This window comes from Carex rostrata, chromosome 17 (assembly GCF_964058835.1).
Source record: "Carex rostrata chromosome 17, lpCarRost1.2, whole genome shotgun sequence".
Taxonomy (NCBI): Eukaryota; Viridiplantae; Streptophyta; class Magnoliopsida; order Poales; family Cyperaceae; genus Carex; species Carex rostrata.
The window spans coordinates 3,752,156-3,774,095 of record NC_135934.1 but is presented as its reverse complement, the minus strand read 5'-3'; the positions used below and the strand labels follow the sequence as shown (position 1 = coordinate 3,774,095).

General features: G+C 34.7%; 3 protein-coding genes across 10 annotated transcripts; 1 reads left to right on the top strand and 2 right to left on the bottom strand.

Annotated features, from left to right (window-relative positions):
- Positions 1 to 1,884: 1,884 nt before the first annotated feature.
- On the top strand, positions 1,885 to 6,251 carry LOC144568043 (Tetratricopeptide repeat (TPR)-like superfamily protein). 8 transcript variants are annotated; one of them, XM_078318270.1, is made up of 6 exons: positions 1,885 to 2,000; positions 2,448 to 2,560; positions 3,084 to 3,525; positions 3,968 to 4,189; positions 4,508 to 4,728; positions 5,229 to 6,251. In XM_078318270.1, the coding sequence occupies exons 2-6, from the start codon at positions 2,462 to 2,464 to the stop codon at positions 6,039 to 6,041; spliced, it is 1,797 nt and encodes a 598-aa protein (XP_078174396.1). In that variant the 5' UTR covers positions 1,885 to 2,000; positions 2,448 to 2,461; the 3' UTR covers positions 6,042 to 6,251. The 8 variants fall into 8 exon arrangements, with proteins under 8 accessions (XP_078174396.1, XP_078174391.1, XP_078174397.1 ...); XM_078318265.1 differs by having other exon boundaries at positions 3,078 to 3,525; XM_078318271.1 differs by having other exon boundaries at positions 1,901 to 2,000; positions 2,436 to 2,560; positions 3,078 to 3,525.
- A 607-nt stretch (positions 6,252 to 6,858) lies between these two features.
- On the bottom strand, positions 6,859 to 10,387 carry LOC144568044 (Rhomboid-related intramembrane serine protease family protein). Its single transcript, XM_078318272.1, has 7 exons — positions 10,110 to 10,387; positions 9,639 to 9,754; positions 9,462 to 9,547; positions 9,187 to 9,227; positions 8,391 to 8,557; positions 7,837 to 7,899; positions 6,859 to 7,281 (listed from the first exon to the last, which is right to left on the bottom strand). Exons 1-7 carry the CDS (start codon positions 10,333 to 10,335, stop codon positions 7,084 to 7,086), a joined length of 897 nt encoding a protein of 298 aa, XP_078174398.1. The 5' UTR covers positions 10,336 to 10,387; the 3' UTR covers positions 6,859 to 7,083.
- A 5,884-nt stretch (positions 10,388 to 16,271) lies between these two features.
- On the bottom strand, positions 16,272 to 20,096 carry LOC144568489 (uncharacterized). Its single transcript, XM_078318852.1, has 8 exons — positions 19,948 to 20,096; positions 19,769 to 19,811; positions 19,529 to 19,586; positions 19,235 to 19,329; positions 18,716 to 18,819; positions 17,986 to 18,114; positions 16,956 to 17,716; positions 16,272 to 16,708 (listed from the first exon to the last, which is right to left on the bottom strand). The coding sequence occupies exons 1-7, from the start codon at positions 20,067 to 20,069 to the stop codon at positions 17,170 to 17,172; spliced, it is 1,098 nt and encodes a 365-aa protein (XP_078174978.1). The 5' UTR covers positions 20,070 to 20,096; the 3' UTR covers positions 16,272 to 16,708; positions 16,956 to 17,169.
- Between the last annotated feature and the right edge of the window lie 1,844 nt (positions 20,097 to 21,940).

The window sequence follows — 21,940 nt, the reverse complement described above, 5'->3', positions numbered from 1 at the left end:
TTGAGAAATAATTGACACATATGCATACATTTATTGAACTTTATTTTTATTATTTCTTTATTTCTTTACATTATTTACTGATCAAATCTGTATTATATATGGATAAAAACAAATTTAAATTCGAACTTTCTACGTTATTTTGTAGTATTTGTTTACATTATTTATTTACAATTTTTTTTGAAGCAAAATTTACAAAATTACAAAACCATAAATTATAAATATATTAAATATTATACTACAAACATTATGGCTATTTCACATTAAAAATTGATCTTTTATAGTGAATTAACCACAGAAAAAGTCATTGTCATATATTGTATAGTTTATAAAGATAATTATTAAAATTAAATTTTCAAAAATCTATTTATCACTATAAAAATTTCGGAGCCCCCATAACATTATACTATGTCAGAATCCAACAAAGAAACGCAAAATTACTTTTAAATTTGAACTCCAATCTCAACCTAATAAAATGAGGAGAGTTAAAATACACCAACCGTTTATACCCCAAGAGAATCCCATCATCTAAACCGCACATCTAATTTTAGATCAGCGGTCCAGATATCACCCGCTTTAGATCTTTCAATTTCCAAAAGTGTGATTTGACCTCTTCTTCTCCTCTCCAGTTTACTATCGGTAGCTCCTCTCTTCTTCATTGAACGAAACACGCGCGCAAAGGAACTCTCTGCTCTCCATCAGCGAAATTGGCTCCTCCCTCCGTCTGTCTCTCCAGCCAACCAGTGAAAACTCATGACTGACCATTTATGCTAAATTGGAAGGAGCAATGATTAGCATTTCATCTATTTCCACTATTGATCGTGGCCAACTCCCAGGTGGTACTGAATATGCTGGGTCAAAATACAGTATTACTGCCCTCACTAATGTAATTCTTATTTGTTCTTACCAACATTTGTGAATTTCAAGTATTTTGCTTATTAATCTTATTGCTATAATTCCTGATGTTTGAGAAATAAAAAAAGTTAAATTTGGGCAGTTTGTAAAATTTTCTGAAATACCAATTTGGTCAATGAAATTTTAGGGAACACCAATTGGTCCTAAAGCTTGATTTGAAAATATAAGGTTGTGAGCCACCCCGTGTTCGCTGCTAGGAAGAGAGTGAGTTTCATTCATGGTCAAGAAAGAGCGAAGTGGGTGGATGGAGAGGAGAGGAAAAGATAAGCGCGCCGGAAGAAGAGCAAGTTATGTTGGCGTGCGAGTTTCGTTCAGTGGGGAAGAGAAGTTCAAGCGATAGCAAACTGGAGAGGAGAGGAAGAGGTCAAAGCGCACTTTAGGAAAGTTGTAAGGTCCGAAGCGGGTGATATCTGGACCGCTGATTTAAAATTAGATGTGCGGTATAGATGATGGGATCTTGTTGGGGTATAAACGGTTGGTGTATTTTAACCCTCCTCAAAATGAAATTGAACCATGAACTATTACATATTAAATTGACTAGAACAATAGGGAAAGTATCATCTGCGGAGTTTTTTTGTGCGGAGCTTTTAATCTGGTCTGTTCGTTTCGAATCGAACAGACCAAATCAGTTCTTGCCCGAATTTTAAAAAACTCAAAATTTGGTGAACCCTTAATCCAGTCCGTCCAATCCGAAACGAACGGACCAGATTAAAAGTTCCGCACAGCTCCGCACGGAAAAACTCCGCAGAGGATAGCGTTCCAGAACAATAGACGCAGCAAAACAAAAATATATGAATTCCAGTCTCTTTTTTACATTATACAACAAAATTAAACCAATAAACGAAATTCAACTGAAATTTCGGTCGGAACGGTGCGAAATTTATCCGTTTGGTACTGTGTGACATAGTAGCGCTTCTGGACCATTTATTTTTGTTTAATCCTACCCTCCAGTTCTTTACTACCCCATGATGAACCTCCTGTTTTTTTGAAACTTGAAAGCAAATTGAAGATAAAGTGTCATAAAAGAAAGAAACCACATGTAAGCTCCTCCTCCACCCACGCCTCCCATTTCTCTCCTCCGGTGAGAGGTGTCCATCTCTCTCTCTCTCTCTCTCTCTCTCTCACACACACACACACGGACAACAAGAATTTGGTGTATTTCCATAGAATTCATGGGGACTTAGCTGCATGGTGCTTACCTTTTCTCAGTTAAATTGGAAACTAGCTGCTAGAGAATTTTGTCTTTTTTTTATTTATTTATTTTGTGTGGTTCATTGCTTTGTTTTAAAAATAGTATGGTTTCTTAGCAAGTTGTCTTAGAAGTGGGAAAAAAAATATGTGGCTCAGTCACTACATCTGATGCAATTTTTCCAGACAGAAAATTATACCAGTACCATGCAAACTACTCGGTACTGGTAAAATATACTTAAATGGAACCAACCATGTTCTAATCATATATGTATCTTACCTTCATTACGAACATTATACATCAAGCATGGTTGTTTTTAAGCTAAATCGAGTAGAAGCTTATGTAGGCAGGAAAATCCTCATGCCACAACAAGGTGCACAATTGGAATTGAATCCGAATATGACGGATTCGAGTGAGCAACAACTTCAAGGAAAAAGGTTCAGTCCCTCGCATTCGAAGGTATAAGAATTCATTTCAGGATTTTAGCATTTTTGAGGACCACGATTTTATTATCTCATTTCAACCACAAATGCTTGTATTATTTTATAGGATGAGGATTCATTGAAAATATATTGGTGTTAGAACCTTGACAACAGTAAAAAATAACTTGTATCTTTTAATCCAACAAGAGTAAAAGGTAATCTGTACTGTTTATATATCTACCATTCACCAAATGCCATGAAATTTGCAATTGCCATATTTAACAGTTATTTGATGAACAATCTACAAGGAAAACAACATGCCTATAATTTTTGTCAAGATTGTCAAAAATAAGCTGTTCTCAATCGATCCCCACCCTATTTTATATATGCATTCTCATGATATGTTTCTCCTGAACTGGGGTTTTAGTTTGAGACAGTCTAGCAATTAAACAAAATGAATGAAAAAAAAAGTGAGATTGCTGTAGTTACCATTTTTTTTTATATATATTGCATCACTTAAAGCTATAACGATACCTTTTATTTGTATGTATCAGGATGAGAAAAGGTACATCAACAAGGAACAAACAAAAAAGGATACAAAACAAAACTGTCTCATCTGTACAAAAGATAACTGTTGCCAAACAGTTCGCGCCCGTACATCAGAAATGCAATCTTTAATCCTCCAAAATAAGCCTCAGGAGGTGCACTTGATCTACAAAATTCTAACTGACGAGGGTCACATTCCTTCTCTTTTAACTTATACAACCCTTCTGAAGGCTCTAACAAAAGGGAGGCAGTTCGAGTCAATACCCAAGGTCATGTCTCAGGTTGAAAAGTATGGGATCAAACCAGATTCGATCTATTATAATGCAGTTATTAATGCATTTTGTGAGGTGGGTCAAATAAATGAGGCCATGGGTGTGTATTGGAAGATGAAAGCAAGCGGTTGTAAGCAAAATGTTAGTACTTTCAACACGCTTATTAAAGGATACGGCATTGCAGGTAAGACAGTTATTTGGTGATGTCAAGTGTCAGCTTTTGGTACAGATAATCATGTGGGTGTTCGGCAGGGGCAGATTAAGCCTCCTTAGAGCTCCTTAGCACTCTAAGGAGTCTTAAGCTTGCCGAACAAGTGTTCCTTTACAAAGTTTAAAACCACTTTCCTAGTCCTCCTTTTGTCCACTTTTCTTAAGCTTGCCCAAGATTTTAAACCTTGATTCTACATGACTTAAGCAACTTTCCAAGCTTAAGGTCTTCTTAAGAAAGTGATTCTTCAACTTTATTGCCAAACGGGCTTTCTTTAGTGGAGCTTAAATTTTAAGCTTGTGACCCTTGCCGAACACCCTCATAAACTTTTAAAATGAATTGTGGGGGTTCAATTGACCCCCATTCAGTCCATGTAAATCCGTCCTCGACTACATATTGACATGCAACTAACATGCAGGGAAGCCCGAGGAAGCACAACAGGTATTTGACATGATGTCTTCTGACAAGGATCTGAGGCCAACAATAAGAACATTCAACATTCTTATTAAAGCATGGTGTGATAGCAAAAATATTGATAAAGCTTGGCATGCCCTAGAAAAAATGCAAGCCAATAATTTTTTGCCTGACATTATCACATACAACACAATAATAGGCGGCTATGCTAAGACTGGAGATACAGGTACAAGCTAGGATCACCATACCAGTGGTTTGTTAAAACCCTTTTTAAATTTTAATATTCAGCAAAGCAAATGAATTTGTTACTGGGTCTACCACAAATTTGCAAGAAGCACCGAAAAAATTTCCAAAAAATTGAGCAGGAAAAAGCACAAAATTGCAAAAAACTGTGATAACCCAATGAGCTATAATACCTAATAGATATCTCCTTTTGTGCTGATAACCCAACTTGAACAGTATCAAAATATGTTTGGTAACAGTACCTACTGTTAAAAAATAGAAGATGATAGCAGTTGAAGAAAACTTTGAAACCATTTGGCAGGTAAGGGAGAACAATTGATGCTTGGGATGCAACCTAGGTTAAAGCCAGACAAAAGAACTTGGGCTATAGTTATTAGCGGGTATTGCAGGGAAGGAAATATGAGGGATGCTTTTAGATGTGTACAAGAGATGAGCGATGCTGGTTCTTATCCAAATATAGTAGTCTTCAACACACTCATTAAGGGGTTTCTAGATGCTCATGACATAGCGGGAGTTAACGAAGTAAGTAGTTGCTTTAGTATAAACCATTAGACCAAGTATGTATGACAGTATGAGTGAGGCTATAATACTATGTATAGCGTGAATTTGTCCATACTATGGATCAATATCTTTGTTTTCAAAGTCCAAACAGTCGATCTGAACCATGATTTCCATATGAAAATGTACTTGTAGATCAAAATTTACATTTTTACAATTTTGTTTACTAGTTTTTAGAAAGATAGAAGTTTATTTAATCTAAAAGTTCTACACCATCCAGAAGTAGTGGTTTTCTACCTATCTAAAAAATTCTAAAAAATAACAAATTTAGTCTGCAAGTACATTTTCATATGGAGAACATGTTGAATGGTTTAGATCAACCTTTGAAATTTGAAAACAAAGATATTGATCAAAGTACGGAACAATTTGCGCTATACATAGTACCATGGCCTCACTCATCAAGTATTGTAAACATGCACAGTTTTAGTGATAAAATATTGAATGACGTCTTTTGCATTAAATAGGTCCTCAAGTTGATGAGAAAATTCAGAGTGAAGCCTGACATCGTGACATACAGCCACCAAACAAATGCATGGAGTGAAATGGGCATGATAGACAGATGCACAGAGGTGTTTGAAAAAATGGTACAAGATGGTATAAAGCCAGATTACCAGGTATACAGTATTCTTGCAAAAGCCCATGCGCGTGCCCAAGATCCCAAAAAAGCTGAATCGATCTTGCAAGAAATGAAGGAAAATGGCATTAAACCTAATGTAGTGACTTACACCACTGTTATAAGTGGATACTGCAGTACAACAAATATGGATGATGCAATTAGGGTTTATATGAGGATGATTGAAGAAGGAATATCACCTAACATAAAGACATTTCATACACTTATATGGGGATATGGGGAGGCCAAACTCCCACTGAAGGCCGAGGAGCTTCTCCAAATTATGCAAGATCACAGGGTTATCCCTAGAAAAGAAACATATGATCTTGTTGCCAGTGCATGGAAGGGTGTAGGTTTGCAAGATGAAGCCAATAGAGTTTTAGAATCTCTGAATGGTAGTACTAGAGTAAGCGTTGAAGAAAAAATTATGGATCGGAGTGAAGGGGAGGGCTTGGAGGGGATGAATGGACGAAGTTCCGTTTCAAAAAAATCAACTTTAGTCAAGGTACAAAATTCAGTTAGTGTGAATAGTTTAGATATGGATGGAAGGTTCTTTGGTGTTCGGCTCAAGTGCTCCGTATTTTGCACGAAAAGATGGCACACGGGACCCCTGTCATATGGGCAGTTCATAAGAACCTCATGCAAAATATTTTTTGCAAATTGAGCCTATTCTGATTATACTGGGAAATCCAGAGCTATTTTATGGGTTGAGTATTTTTTTATGTGGAAAAAATGATTACTTGTCAAGGATCTATTCTTTGTTACTAGTCAGGTTACTGTTTTATGTTTTCCATGACCTAATTTATAGGCCAATTTTATTTTCCTTGAACCACAATTTGGATTCATCATATACAAGTTCATGACTTCCCTTACACTTTTTTTGTGTGTACTCCTGATTCATTGCTTAACAATATGATACCCCTTTTGTGGTTTTTACAGTGTTCTCTAGCAGCCACAAGGGTTTACTAATATAACATACATATTTTTTAAAGAATGAGAAGGGCTCCTACAACATAAGGTTTTGGTACTGCAAGTTGCTGCTTTTTTTTCTCTCTCGTGTTGATACAAAACTTAGAAGTCCAAATGTTAAGTTCAATCTGTTAAAGGGTGGAAATTTTCATTTTGCTTCCTATGTTTTGCTTCAGGCATAAATTCAACACATAACCATAGTAGTTTTTGAAGTGATGAATAAAGTGTGTTGTTGTTTCTGCCTCTTGATCTGTCATACAAAATAAATCTCAAAACATTATTGTATTTTACATGGCAGTTACGCTCATGACTAGCATCAATATCACCTGTTTTTATTCACTGTTTGGACTAAAGGCTTTTCTTACTAATACAAAATCGAGTATGGGCAACATGTGCCACCAGAACCCTCCTCTCTCTTTAACGAGTTGTTTTGTATCCATATAAATGTACTCAAAACAACTGAAATGTTTTTTTTTTTTCTTTCTTCAGACAACTTAATGGGGCTTGATGCCTTTAAAGTGGTCCAGCAAAAGGAACTTATGGGATATATGAACAGAGAATGTACATTAATTTGATACATGTAAGCAATTGCAAGAATTACAGAAACTAAAAACATAAATATGTTGCTGACAATATGGCCCTACCACACCCACTGAATATCAATTGAATCGTAGATCATTGCTGGTGTTTCCAACAAAGGCATTTAAAAAATACAAAGACCAATTTCAGCAAAAGAATTAAAATTTCTTATCTTTATTTCCTCTCAAGGTCTTGGTATCATGGCCAGCTGATTGAGAAGGAATTCGGCCTATTAGAAACACCAAAGCAGCGCCAATTAGAGCACCTGATAAATGTGCAATGTGGTTGACTTGTAATGAGTAACCTCTAACCAATGGAACTGCAAATCCTGCTGAAGCTTGGGCCACTTCCATCACCTATTGAGGAAAATACCAAAATTATAGTTTTGTACCTGTTCATTATAGCTTGATCTCACAAACTCGTCTCTTTTCTAATTTTCTCTCTATATTGATGTGAGTTACTTCGGGTGTTATAGGGTTAAGGGGTAGTGTTATAGGCTTTATGTCCTAAGGCTTTTGATTTGGGGTCAAGGACGTAGCGCTTAGGACTTCAGCTCCTACGATTTATAGTGTAGGCATAATATAGTTAGTATTATTATTAGTAGTATTACTATTATAATTGGTACCATTATTACTATTAGTATTACTACTGTTGATATTATTATTATTGTTATAGGTATTATTATTTATTATTACTATCTACTTTGTTTCTGAGACTCCGGTTGGGTTTCATTTCTAGCCTAACCCAACTTGTTTGAGACTAAAGGCTTGGTTGTTGTTGTTTTATTGATGTGAGTTGCTTAAATGACTGTAAAAAAACATGTTCCAGTAAAACAAATTCATTTTAGATTTAGAATTGGTACCAACAATATCAATGGAATTACATTAGTAAAAAAGAGGGTATTAAAGGACCTTGTCAATAACAAACTGGCCGAGAATAAGAACCTCTATTATCTTCCTCCAGTCCCATGACATCTGCAATCACAATCACAATCATATTAAGTTTATAAATTATCAGATTATTCGAAAATGTAGCCAATATACCCGCAAGTCCAATATGCATCCAACATTCCACAAATTTGCAATTAAAAACACCTATCAATTGGCGAGAAAAGGATATATTCAGTAAAGTATTGCCATTTTTTTTCCTCATTGTCTAAGCATTTTTTACCTGAGCTCAACATGGAGTGAAATCAAGTCAAAATTGAAGTACATGAACTTCTAAAATTATAAGTTGGACGTATGTATTAAACACCAAGATGAATCATGAAAAATTTGGCTAATTTGTTTGTTTTCCATGACATTGTTTTAAGAGTTATTTTATGTTTGCAGATAACCCAAATCATGTTGGAAGTTGGAAGAAAATACTGTAAACATTAATATAATTTGCCTAAAGAAAACATCTAATGAATCATGCCTCTGATAAAACACACAAACATCGTGCCACAAAGTTGTTACAGAATTACCTTAACCAAAACACTAATTGCGAAAAGACCAAAAACGGCACCAGAGGATCCAAGGGAAACAGCAGTTCGGGGAAGAACCAACCATGAGACGAAGTTTGCCCCGACACCCGTTAAAATGTAAGAAATCCACAATCCAAGATTGCCTTCTTCCTCCTCCACAAGCTTCCCTGTTATGCAAAAAAATATTAAATATAAAGATTTTATACAATAGTTTATTTAGTCATTACATCACTGTCAAGCTAGGCACCTCTGATTTCTACTGTTCTTGTTTCTCCTTTTCTTTTCTTTTTGTTAAAATAAATCTCCTGTATGATCAACATTATAGCACAAAGCCCCACACTGTTGGACAATAAATTCAAAAGGGGTCACTACCATTAGTAAGCGCTCAATACCATTGCTCGACTAGTACTATAACTTTAAAAGATGTATAACTATAAGGCAATAGAAGTGTGAACAATTGTGTCACAAAAACAGTTAAGCAGTTGTTTAAAGATTGGAGATTTGACATCTTTAAGTAATGAAGAGCATAGATCAGCATATGACAATATTCAAAATAATCTAATATCCTTCTTATAATATATAAGACTTCTATGCCAATTTGAAAAAAAAGAAGTAATGCTTCTTCTGCCATAAATACATAATACATGGGCCTTTTTGCTAATTTTAATTTAATTTTACCCATTTTGTTTGATTTATGATTATCTGTGGTTTCTCATTAAGTAAGGTCAAATTACCACAAAAAAGATAAACTACAGATTGAAACAAACAAAAAGTCAAGTAACAGAAAAGAACTTACCAAAGATGTAGACAAAGAATAAATTACTTGAGAGATGCTGCCTGCAGAAGCATTATAACTACAGTAAATAATAGGCAACTTTTTTTGGGAAAATTTTTCCAAACTTAGTAGTATTGATACAAAGACCCAACAGATATAAATAACAAGTAAATTTCTTAATACCCTTTTGGCGAAAACTTCAATAGAGTCCAAACCAATATTAGGAGATGGAGAAGTTATCTTGAATTCTTGATTGTTATAGAAATAAGTACCAATGGAAAAAGAAATTTGTGTACCAATTGGCATGACAGAAGGTCGCAGTCACAAACTGGTACCAAGCAGGCCAATCATGGTACAGATACAGTGCCTTTATCTCTCTAATCTGACAAAATTTATAAATCAAATTGCTCTGGATCTTTATTAAGAGTCTGATTATCTTTTCAATTAATTTGATTATAAATGAAAGCGCATACCATAAGTAAGTGATCAGCAACATACAAACCAAGGTTGAGAAGAATTATCCAAAATACACCATTTACTCGCCTGTCAGGTGGCCTCTTATCTTCAAGCTCCAAGTGTGGTGTGAAATCTATTTTTTGTTTTGAAAAAAAAAAAAAAAAGGAGAAAATTTGAAAGAATACAAACCCTTGCCAACCAATAGATAAAAGAAATAATCTACATAACAAAGCAGTTGCTTTAGTTAAATACTACAAATTTGCAATAATATTTAACACACAGACTTGAATTTTGGTTTCAGCACCAACAGACTAATTTGGATAATACACATTACAAATATCACCAAATGTAAATTAAAAAATAACTAGTAGATAAAGCATTTCATCAATTACTACTTGAAAAAACCATTTCTTCAATTCTCATGTTGTAATGAGCTAACATCAACGATTACAAATTAAAAAGAGAAAGAGAAATATAAAACCATATACCTGATCCCCTGGCGTTGCAAATGAAGTGCGGAGAACGAAACACAACCGAAGGCGACTTATCCAATCTCCGGCGAAACTTGGGAAGGGTGCAGGCAACGGGAGTACGCCACGTGTCCAGGGCCGAGACGGGAGAAGCGAGGGTGGTGGGGCCCACATGTAAGTGTCTCCTCGTCGGGGGATTGTGCTGCCCGAGTGACAGGAGATGAAGAAGCTGAAGCTGTGCCATTTGCCTCTTTTATTTTCTTTTTATTTTCTTTTGAATTTTATAAGCGGTCTATGACAGTACGGTTTTATGTAAAGAGAGAAGTGTTGGGGCCCACATGGCATAAGTACTAAGCGTGCTGTGGAGGAGAGGAAGATGCTTGACGTGTAGTGGGTTGCCCCCAAGCCCAAGGGATCCGCTTTGAGATTCGTGTCAAGTTAAAACGGACGATGCAAAATCTCATGATCTGAACCCATCCAACGAGGACCTGATTTCACATGCATACATCTGTTTCTTAAAAATATCTCCGTATGTCCAATCGGACGGTTTATATATTCTGTTGAAATTAATTACAAAAATATATATTATTGGATATGCAAATCTTAGAGACACTTAGCAAATCCAATACAACTTTTACCAAATACATCTCTCTTCCATATTGGAATTCGTATCCTCCGCATTAACTAAAGTTTATCTCACATTGTATTTCAAATTCTAACATATTCTCATGTTCAGTCTGAATCGTTAAAATGCTCCTAGTAGAGAGAGGAAGAGCTTACATCTGCTCTAGACATTGCAATTTTTTCTCAAAATTTAATTTGTGACAACTAGCTAGCCTCCAATTCTTAATCTTACTTAACAGTTAACACCAACTATTAATCTCTTTTTAAGTAATTAATTTCGTAATATATTCCATTTTTATGTATAAATCTATTTTCTAAAATATCTAGCTAATGTTAAGTATTAACAACTCATAAATATTTTAAATAATAATACATTTTTTTCTAACATACTAATATTAGTATATCATCTAATATAATAACAGTTGAAATTTTATCGTATTCAAACTGTAAATTCGACTTGTTCAATATATATATCTCACATAACAAAATCATGTAAATATCATATCCTTACAACCCAAGCAGTCTTTGGAAAAACATTTGAGGAATTTGAAGTAAAACAAATTGTATGGGAGACATTTCAGAGGCATCTCATAGGAGATGGTTATCATGCGTGTTGCAATTTTTATTGTCCCCGGAATCGAAAAAAAAAAAAAAAAAAAAAAATTTAGAAACAAATTTAAAAAATATTAAAATATTAACGAGGCTGTGGTAATGTTATGATAGCTGAATCTGTTCCTTAACAAATGAAAATTATGAAATATGGCTCCCATCAATTACTCTCTAAAATCAGACAGCTTAGGAATTTGTCAGTAATGGATTCCTCGTAACACTGTTTAACACATTAAGAAAAGCTTTAAATAGTTTTTCCATGCATATTGATCGATGGACAACTCTACAAAGATGAAAATGGTATTAATTAAATAGTCATTAAGAAAAACTTCAAATTGTTTATGAATCAACCATTCACAATATATGAAGCTTGAAAATGTTTTGTCTTTTTGGGTATTCTTTGATTCACAGAAATGAAAACAAAATACATAAGGTATTTGTTTTCTCTGGAATATCTCTATGCCGTATCTTATGTACATCCACATGGATACTGAGAGCAATGTGCCGCCTTCGTATGTCTGCCCGACCAGTGAATCTGATGCTGGTGTGAATACTGTCTCCTTGAACCAGCGATCAAACAAGATATTGAAAATGGAGCCAGTATTACTTCAGCTTGGATATAATATTTCTGATAGCTTACCAGATAAAAAGATAGACAGACAGGTCAGCTGCAAACCAGAGAATTCATGTTTGGATTGTTTTTTGTTAGTTTCCTCCATCTTATTTTTTGTTTTTTGTTAGCTGCACAAACAGACCTCGAGTGCACCAGCGCATTAGTGTCAGTATGGTTGTACGTGGCATCATGTCACATCACACCAATTGTTGTATACATTTTCAACTTTCTGATTTGTCTTTAATCGGAAGGCTTTGTATACATTTTTTTTTCTCACTTAAAAATATATCTAATGTATCTAAGGTAGTGTTGTTAAGTACTTAAATAAAACAAATCTTTTGCATTACTCTTTAAATATTCTGGCACAACTAATTGTGTTGCTTTCCATTATATATAAAATTTAATATTTCGAAAAATATATTCTTTATAATTTTCATTTTTTTAGTATTTATTTATTTCGGGACATAACTCAAAAAATAGACATAGTAGAAATAATAAAGTACTACATGCGAAACCTCGCCTTGTTTCGGTCCATTTAGTTAGTTATTTTATGCATTTATTCTTTTAATAAATAAAGAATAAAAATGTATTATAATTTATAAGTATACATGAAAAGTTTTTATGCAGCAAGATTTAAAGCAATATTATTAAATCATCTCCAAAGTAAGAGATTTAATATATTTTTAAATATTTAAAAAGAAAAATCCTAACACTTCTTCAATAGCTTTGCAGGACTGAATCATATTTGGTCCTGGAAGTTTTCAATCAGCGCACTTTCCTCCTGAAACAATAAAAAAAGACTAGTCATTAACAATAGATGATCAATTTAATTTATGTTAGCACACAAAAAGAACACACAATTAATAAATAGTTGGTTCAACATATATAAATAAATACAAAAGCACTTAACTGTGAAAAAATCAGGATCTTCTGCCAACAAGGCATCGGCCAACAGCTAAAGCTCCTTAATAATAGCAGTTGAATTCGTACCCCCATGGGCTACCGCTTCGACGAATATATTTTCTTTTTCACACTCTTCTCTTCATTTTTTGTGAAAATGGAGTTAGTATCACTTCAGCAGAAAAAAGATAGACATGTTAGCTGCAAAATCAGAGACTGTTTGGATTGTTTTTTGTTAGTTTCCTCCATCATCTTATTAAATAATTGCATTAAACAAATAATTATGGTTTGGATTGTTTTTTACTTAGAAGAAATGAGTTGAATTAAATCTCAATTTAAACAAACATGACAACAGATTATTTTTTATATATAGCTACGAGGAGAGGAGATGATGGAATGACTTTTGTTACTATTAAATTAGATATGATGTGATAAAAGCATGTCTATATCACTCTAAATGTGCTTATTTAGTCATACTAGGGTTATGGTTGGACAACACAAATGGTATTTACACTGAATTATCTAATATGTACAAAACAGATTCATTTATATAATTACAAAATCAAAGCAAATACATAAATCTTAATTTTTCCTACAATTGTTTTCACATAAAAAAGTAATTAATCTTTTTGAATGTCTAAAATTTACAAAGCCGTATTCCCAGTAATTTGTAATAGTCGGAGAAATAAGATACATAATAAATAATTTTTTTTTTCTTTTCTGCATAAAGGAATGTACCAATTTATTTTGTCTAAAATAGCTTTTTTATAAAGCTGTCTTTGAGAATAACAGAATAAATATTATTTTGATGAACACATTATCAGCTAACTGAAAGGAGAAAAAATTAAAATAGGATAACATCAAATATAAATTTATCTCGGAAGAGTTGGACCTCCATCATAAAGATTAAAATTAAAATTCGTAATATTTTTATTTTATTTTTTTCTGCTCAGATTTCAAAACAACTAAAACTTATATTTGGTTTTTTAAAAAAATGACAAGATTATGTTAAAATACATGAGTTCAACAATTTTAGACTAAACACAAATAATTTGAGCATGAAACATATTTCTAATTATTAGATAAAGGAAACAAATCTAATCACATGTCTCCGAGGTTGGATGATATTTGTGTTGAGAATGAACTATAAAAACACAAAATTTCTTCATTTTTTTTTTCATAAGTAATTTTTTTTGTTTCGTTCGTAATTTTGTTCCATGTGTTCATCCAATTAACAAAAATGTCGCAGAAAAAATATATTAGTAGCCTTGTTCAAATAACAATTTCTTAGCAAAATGTCAAACCTTAATTTTCTTAAGTATATTCCTTCAATTGGTTAAATATTAACCTTAGGCAAATTTTTACTAACAAATATCAACTATATATTTTCTGTTGATGATGACAATGATAATATAATTCGTGAAGATTTTGAATAATAATTATAAAAAAATTGAATGAGCTTGTAGAGATTTATGGATGTAAAAATATTTTTTATATATCAATAGCCTTCACAGAATTTAATATCAATCAGAACTTCTAATCTACTTCAAATTTAAAAAAACAAATAAATTGCTACATGACAGCGTAAAGAGTAACCTCCCTTAAATACCAACCTTTTCTTTTAATTCTGGACTAACAAAGAAAAGAAAAACCATAGCAAAAAGAAACGCTTAAATTTATTAGCTGCTCCAAGAGCACCATTTGTACCAGAGACCAAGAGTTAAAAGTAAAAACATCTCCATCAAACCTTCACTCAAATAATATTCCGTAGTTAATCCAAACTTTAATTTCAATATGCAACATACCATATAAAAGCCCCATAATGTACCCAAAACTAACCTGGGGTATTTTGGTATTTTTACCTCAAAACTACGGTTACTTCTTAGAACTTGCATATTTCTATCATCTACGGTTACTTCATAATACTCCCACAGTAGCTTTCTCTTTACTCTGAAAATCCGAAATAATGGTGCTCAAATGGCAACAAATTTAGTTATACTCTGCAATTGTTTTCTTGCTAACTTTCTTTGTCATAACAGTGTCAGGGTATCCAAAGTTGACCTATTCTGAGGTGAGTTCGTACAGTTACTATGCCAATTTCTTATGGAAATTGGGAGCCTGATCAGTCTTGCTATCATCTCACAACTTTTCTTTCACTCATTTGCACACTTTTTGATGCGATTGATTTTTGACACTTACTGCAGGTCACCTGTCTCTCTACAGTCTACACCCTACCCTTTTTGCATTATCAATATCAACAATTTTAGATCCTTGTCTATTTCATCTTCCTCAAAAGTTGTCATTTTCCCATTTTAGCCCCTCGATGAATGTTGTGCCTAGAAGAAGCTCTGTTAGAAATTGTACCTATTTGCATTTAAATCCTCTACAAACCACCCTCCTTCTATATATGTTGTACCGCATCTCCTTCTCCAGGCGACCAACATTTTTTTGAAAGCTCAGCACTCTAGCATGTCTATGTCTATGGACACTTGTAGATGAACAGCAGGCACCTCTTAAAAGGGTCTCACTCGGTGAGATTTTGAGCAATCCTTTTTGACCAGCAGATGCTTCTGGTACTCCTTTGGTCCAAGTTACCTAGATATCTAGGTCAATGCTATCCTGAGTAGTCGAAATTATGCTCGATCTTCCTATCCTTACTTACCTGGGTTTCTCTTCAACAAAGTCCTCATTGACAGCTAATTAATCAGTCTTAATCATATTGCATTGGCCTAGATCTCTAGGTCGATGCTGTCCTGAGTAGTCGAAAATATGCTCTTGCTATCTTTACTTACCTCGGTTTCTCTTCAACAAAGTCCTCATTGACAACTAAGCTAGCTAATCAATCAGCCGTAATCATACCTTCTCTTCTAACTACTCATACTCATACTCATATACATACTCATACAGTCATACTCATACTCAGGTCGTGTGCATGGACGAGCTAGTTTCCATTTAGTGATAGAAATTGAAGCTTAAAGTACTAAAATAAAACATAAACAGAGACAAAGAGATACAAACTTCTATTCGCACTGCTAGTCTACCCACCCGTCCCCTCCCCTCCCCTCCTGTCCCCTCCCTCTGCCCTCTCCTCCACCCCAGCTTGTCTTACCTTTTTTTTATTAGCTTGGCAGGACTGAACCATCTCTGGTCCTGCCAATTCTCAATCATTACATTTTCCTCCTGAAACAATAAAAATAAACTAGTTATTAATGATACATGATTAATTTAATTGATGTTAGCACACAAGAAGAACACACAATTAATAAATGGTTGGTTCAACAGATATAAATAAAGACAAAAACACTTAACTCGGAAAAAATCAGGTTCTTCTGCCAAAAAGGCATCTACAAACAGCTGAAGCTCCTTTATAGCAGTGGAATTTGTACCCCTGCTAGTGCTACCAGGATTTATTTTTCTTTTCTTCAACTAGAGTTAATAATTAAGGCAAATCATTATCAACAAATATTAAGACAAGGGAAGGGAAGTGAACACAAGAATTAAACGAGTATAGAAGAAATAAAATATTAATGGAGATCTCAATTAAAGGCATCATAGAAAATTGAATGTAGATAAAAAAGAAAGACAAAACAACAATTAAACAAGTATAGAAGAATGAATGTATATTAATGGTAGGTAGGTAATTTAGAAATCAAAATTAAGCACTAACTAACCGTGCGGGATACCCCATTGCTATCACTTACTCCACCTGAAGTCTCTGTCGCTCCATCAGTTATATTAATTGGAGAGGTTTTGCTACCACTTACTCCACCTGAAGTCTCTGTCGCTCCTTCAGGTATGTTAATTGGAGAGGTTTTGCTACCACTTCCTGGATCTGAATCTGGAGGTATATTTTCCTTGTCTGGAATATTATCTACATAAACAAAATATAATGAAATAACTTGAAGTCGATAATTTGACAAGTAGGAGATAAATTAAGATAATGACTTCACAGTTAGTTAATATCCCTACTGGTAAAAAGTTCTGAGCTAAAGCAAACTCCTGATAGATAGACTCCTAAACTAGGCTAGCATTTTTTTCCAGTCAAAAGCATCAAGCACCCCTTCCTCCTTGGAGGCCAAGTATATATAAAAATAAAAAAGGAGGACAATCAATTATACCTTGTAAATCGGTGGTAACAATCTCCAGCTCTGTACCCTTGGTGTGAATTTGATTTCCCCTCTTATCTTGCAAGGGTGAGGGTGAGGGTGAGAATAGCATCCCTCGTCTTTGCTTCGAGTTCAAGCTCTTAGTCTTAGCAGCACTCCTCAACAACTCCTCAGGGCTACTCCAGACTTGACTACTGTCAGAAGAGTACAAACCAGATAATGCAACTCATTGCCTTATTCCAAGTGGGCTGTACTCCTCCTTTAGTACATCTCCAGAATCGACATAATCCCAACTGACAAATGGTGGCGATGCCATTGCCATTGAGGGCGAGAAGAGCATCCCTTGGCCACAGCTGCCTTGAGGAGGGTTTAAGCAAGATGAAGAGGGGTTGTTGCTGTTTGGGATCTCCTGTACTGGTGGATGCAACGTGTTTTCCTTTTCTGTGCAAGGGAGAGGAGTTGGATATTCAAGTGGGCTGTACTCCTGTAGTACATCTCCAGAATTGACATGATCCCAACTGACAAATGGTGGAGATGCCATTGCCATTGAGGGTGAGAAGAGCATCCCTTGGCCACGGCTGCCTTGAGGAGGGTTTAAGCAAGATGAAGAGGGGTTGTTGTTGTTTGGGATCTCCAGTACCAGTGGATGCAATGTGTTTTCTGTGGAAGGGAGAGGGAGAGTGGCTGGATATTCAAGTAAACCCCTTGCTGCGTACAAATTGACTCTGTTCTTGACAGAGCAGTTCCAATGATTTTTTATGGAGTTCTCACATCTGTTAGGATTAGGGAAAATATATAAAATGTATAGAAAAGAATTAGTAATTAATTGGTCAAATTAAAATTTTACAGAACTGGGAGATATATGTCAGTTAAGTGTATTGTTTTGAACTCCATTAAATGTGCAACTCATGCATAACGATACACAGAAATACATATTAGACAAGCAAAAAGAACTACCGCACCCCCCCCTCCCGCCCCCTCTCCCACCATGCAGTAGGCACAAACACACAAAAAGAAGAAAAGCAAATTAAGACAGACTCACCTTCCTGGTAAATACTTTGTGAGTTTAACCCATTTATTCCCAAGGATGGCATGTGCATTAATAAGCGTTATCTCCTCCTCTTGGGTCCATGCGTCCTTCTTAATACTTGGGTTCAGATGATTATGCCACCTGAATATAAAAAAGCAAACATAAATTTAATAAAATGGTTCAGATAGAGTTAAACAGAGAGAGTATGTATGATTGCTCCACTTGCAAAGAAGCACTACAGTAGTAATTCATACAATACAACTGCTTTGACTTTGATGGTGCATAGCATACTGGAACCGTGATGTTCTGAAATTCTGAATATGTTGGTTGGTTACCCATTTTTTTTGGACTGCACTCTACAGGGATGGATGTCTACTGGTAAAGAAAATGCTCTGCACAAGGATGTGAATGTGGTAGATAGGCTGACAAGAGTCAAACGAAGCCTGAAATTAAGCTTAGTTACTACGTTGGATATGTACTGCCACTGATTTATAAAGCATTCATTACAGTAGGTCAAGAAGGGTGGGTCGGATGAGTATTTTGTATGGTTTGTAATTGACTTGATAGACTGAGAATTTAAAACTGGTTTCTATATATGTATTTGGGATGAGTTAATTTAATAAGCCACCTAGTCCTAAACATAAATAAATTAAAATAAAACAAATAGATTGAGGTTGGGGAAGAAAAGGAAGCATCAAAGAAACTTAAAACTAATTTAAAACTGTGAGAGGTTTGGTTGTACCTCTCACGGCATTGCTTTCCGATACGTCCTGGCAGTGCCTGTGCGATTTTTGACCATTTCTTTGGCCCGTATTTGTGTACCATCTCAAAAATTATCCCATCCTCCTGTGAACCAATGCATGCAGCAAGATAGAAAAAGACTATTTTATTTTACATTGTTTTAAATTGTTAACGTTTAACAGATAGATAGTATCAAAAGTTTGAATCAAAGGGAGCGGAGCATAAACAAATCCGACATGTATAAAGGAGCAACTATGCTTGTTTCTACCAATTTCTACATACCACAACGGAGTGTGCTGGACTGCTATGGCACTCAATATTTCAATTATAGATGCACAATTCTATTCCAAATAAACTGTTCCGGGCTCCACAAAAAGCCTAAATACATTGCTGGTAAAAGTGGTATACTAGCTTCCTTTCTGCACTAGTTAGTGTACACTAACCTCTTTTCTCTATCTATATTTACATAATCCAGAAAAGGCTTATCATCTGAAAGATTAATACATAATCCAGAAAATACCTCCTTTGACCAGGACCCTTTGACCAATTCAGGGTTGAGAACCTTCTGCCACCTGTGCAAGCATTGCGCCTTGTCTCTGCCTGGCAAAAACTCAGCTGCAAATTCAATCCAGGATTTAATTTCATTTGCCAACACTCAGATACAACAATTGCATTATAGAAGGAACAAATAATAAAAGATATGTGAGGTTTTTTGTTAGTATGGTAACAATAGAACTTGTGTTGTATAGACAGCACAGAGGTGCAGTTACCACTGCATATACATATTGAGTACACTAAACTCTTGCCCACATACCAATGGTTTTCCAGTTTTTCCCCTGGAATTGATGGACACATCCAGCAAGAATCTCATCCTGCAAGAAAATAAAGAAATGTATTACAAAAGATGAAAAATGAAATTGAACATATTAAGAAAACTTAAAATTGTTTAGGAAATAACCTATTCACAATTAAGCTAAACATATTTTTGCATTTTAGGGTTTTAGGGGACACTTTGGCCTGCATAGATGAAAACACAATGAAAATAGATTTTCACCTCTTCAGGCGTCCACTTAGCCTTCGATGGTCCTGTTGCTCCCCTAAAAGATGGAGATAGATAGACAGAGAGAGAGAGAGGGTGAGGGAGAGGGAGGGAGATTAAAAACCTTAGAACAATGCAAAATATTCTAGTAAAACCTAAAAAGAATCAGTAAAATAAAACAATGAGATAATTACCCGGGAACAGCCGGTGTCTGCTGACAAACATTGTGGGGCCCACTCCCACCTGAACAAGCAGTAGAGCTTGGTGCTGCCTCGCCTGTGTCTCCTTTTGTAGGAGCACTACTACTGCTAGCCATTGTAAGTAAGTATCTGATTTCCAATCCCAAGAGAAATTGAGGGTTTATCATTATTCAAAGCTCAATTTTATATGTTGTGCATAAACTGAAAATTAACAAATAAATAGCATGTGGTGCCATTCTAGAATTCAATTCAAAATCAAAATCTCAATCAGGATGTGTATAATTGCTATTTGAGATAACGAAACAGTTAATGGCGAAAACAAAACTCTATCAAACAAAAATTTAAATGGGGAGGATCGACTTACGAATTCAATTATTCGATAGACGGCAACGCACATATTCAAACAAAAAAGGGAAATCACAAACCGCAAAAGTTTAAAATCAAAACTAAATTTTCGAGGAATTCAAATTCTCACCTCGAAAATCGTAGTTTGCACTGTCGTAAAAGAACGATTCTTGCATGGAGAGTGAGATCTGCGCCTATTTAATAGGTGCGCTTCTAAATTTGGAGTGCGTATCCTCTCAACTTTTGCGTGACCGACGTGTCCGGGAGTGATGTAGATATTATATCTGCTTTGAGATTCGTGTAGAACATATTTAAACGGTCGGATCTTCCATAAAGTCATGCAAAGTTTGAGATATCTCAGAGAATACGAATTCCGAAATTTGCACGGTGCCTACTTCGGGAGGAGTGCGTATCCTCTGAGATATCTCAACTTTTGCGTGACCGACGTGTCCGGTGCCTATTCGGGGGTGATGTAGGGTCAGAATTATGTGTGCTTTGAGATTCGTGTAAACGTATTTAAACGGTTGGGATTTTCCGTAAGGTCACGCAAAGTTTGAGATATCTCAGAGGATACGAATTCCTTCGGGAGCCCACTTCGTCTGCGTTAACTAAAAATAGCATGTTTTGAGTTGATGCATCTCGATTGTCTGATTGTAAATGAAGCCTATCTGATGCCTATCTTTAATGAAGAGGGGTCTTTAATATTTGTGAGTTTTTATTTGCACAAATCTTAAAGCTAATAGGACAGTTCATATACATTAACTCAAAAGATTCCTTTTTGAGTTAACGCAGTGATACGAACTCCTATTTTTGGATAGCGCAGGGGCAGTATTATTTGTGCTTTGAGATTCGTGCAAAACGTATTTGAACGGTTTAGATTTTCCGTAAGAACACTCCAAGTTTGAGATATATCAGAAGAAGCGAATTCTCTCTTCCTCTCAGTTGAAGTGTGTACTGGTGCGTGAGTATCACGTGACACGAGCCTCCGGACATAACAAACAAAAAAATAAAAAATAAAAAATAAAAATCAAATTTACCAATTCTATTGGATCTTTAGAGGCATGCTTAGAATAATTGGCTGAAGTAAAAACTTACTACGTTCTACTACCTTAATTTTAAAATTTTAATTTTCTATTTCACTTTCACAAAATTATATTGGTGTTTCGAGAACTGCCAATAAATAAAAATAAAAATTTGTAAATGTATTTTTTATTTTTTTCTACTCGGCTTTCAAAACAACTAAAACTAATATTTGGATTCTTGAAAAAAATGACAAGACTTGTTAGGTGTTCAGAGTTCAACAATTTTGACTAAACACAAATATTTTGACTGACATTTTTATTTTTACCCCATTAAAAAATTATTTTAATAATAATAACCAAAGTTTAGCAACAATTTTAAAAATACCCCACCCGTGGAAATTTTCCACGGGCTGGAATTTTAATTCCATTTTTATTTTATTTTTTATAAAACAAAAATTTGTTTTTATTTTTTATTTTTTGTATTGAAATATTAGAAATGTTGGATATATTTCTTTAAAAATAGATGGAATACAATATAATTTGATTTATTAGAAAGACTGTAACAAATAACTCGGATCAATATTTTTCAGGTCGGATTTTTCGCGGCTGTAAGAAAAATT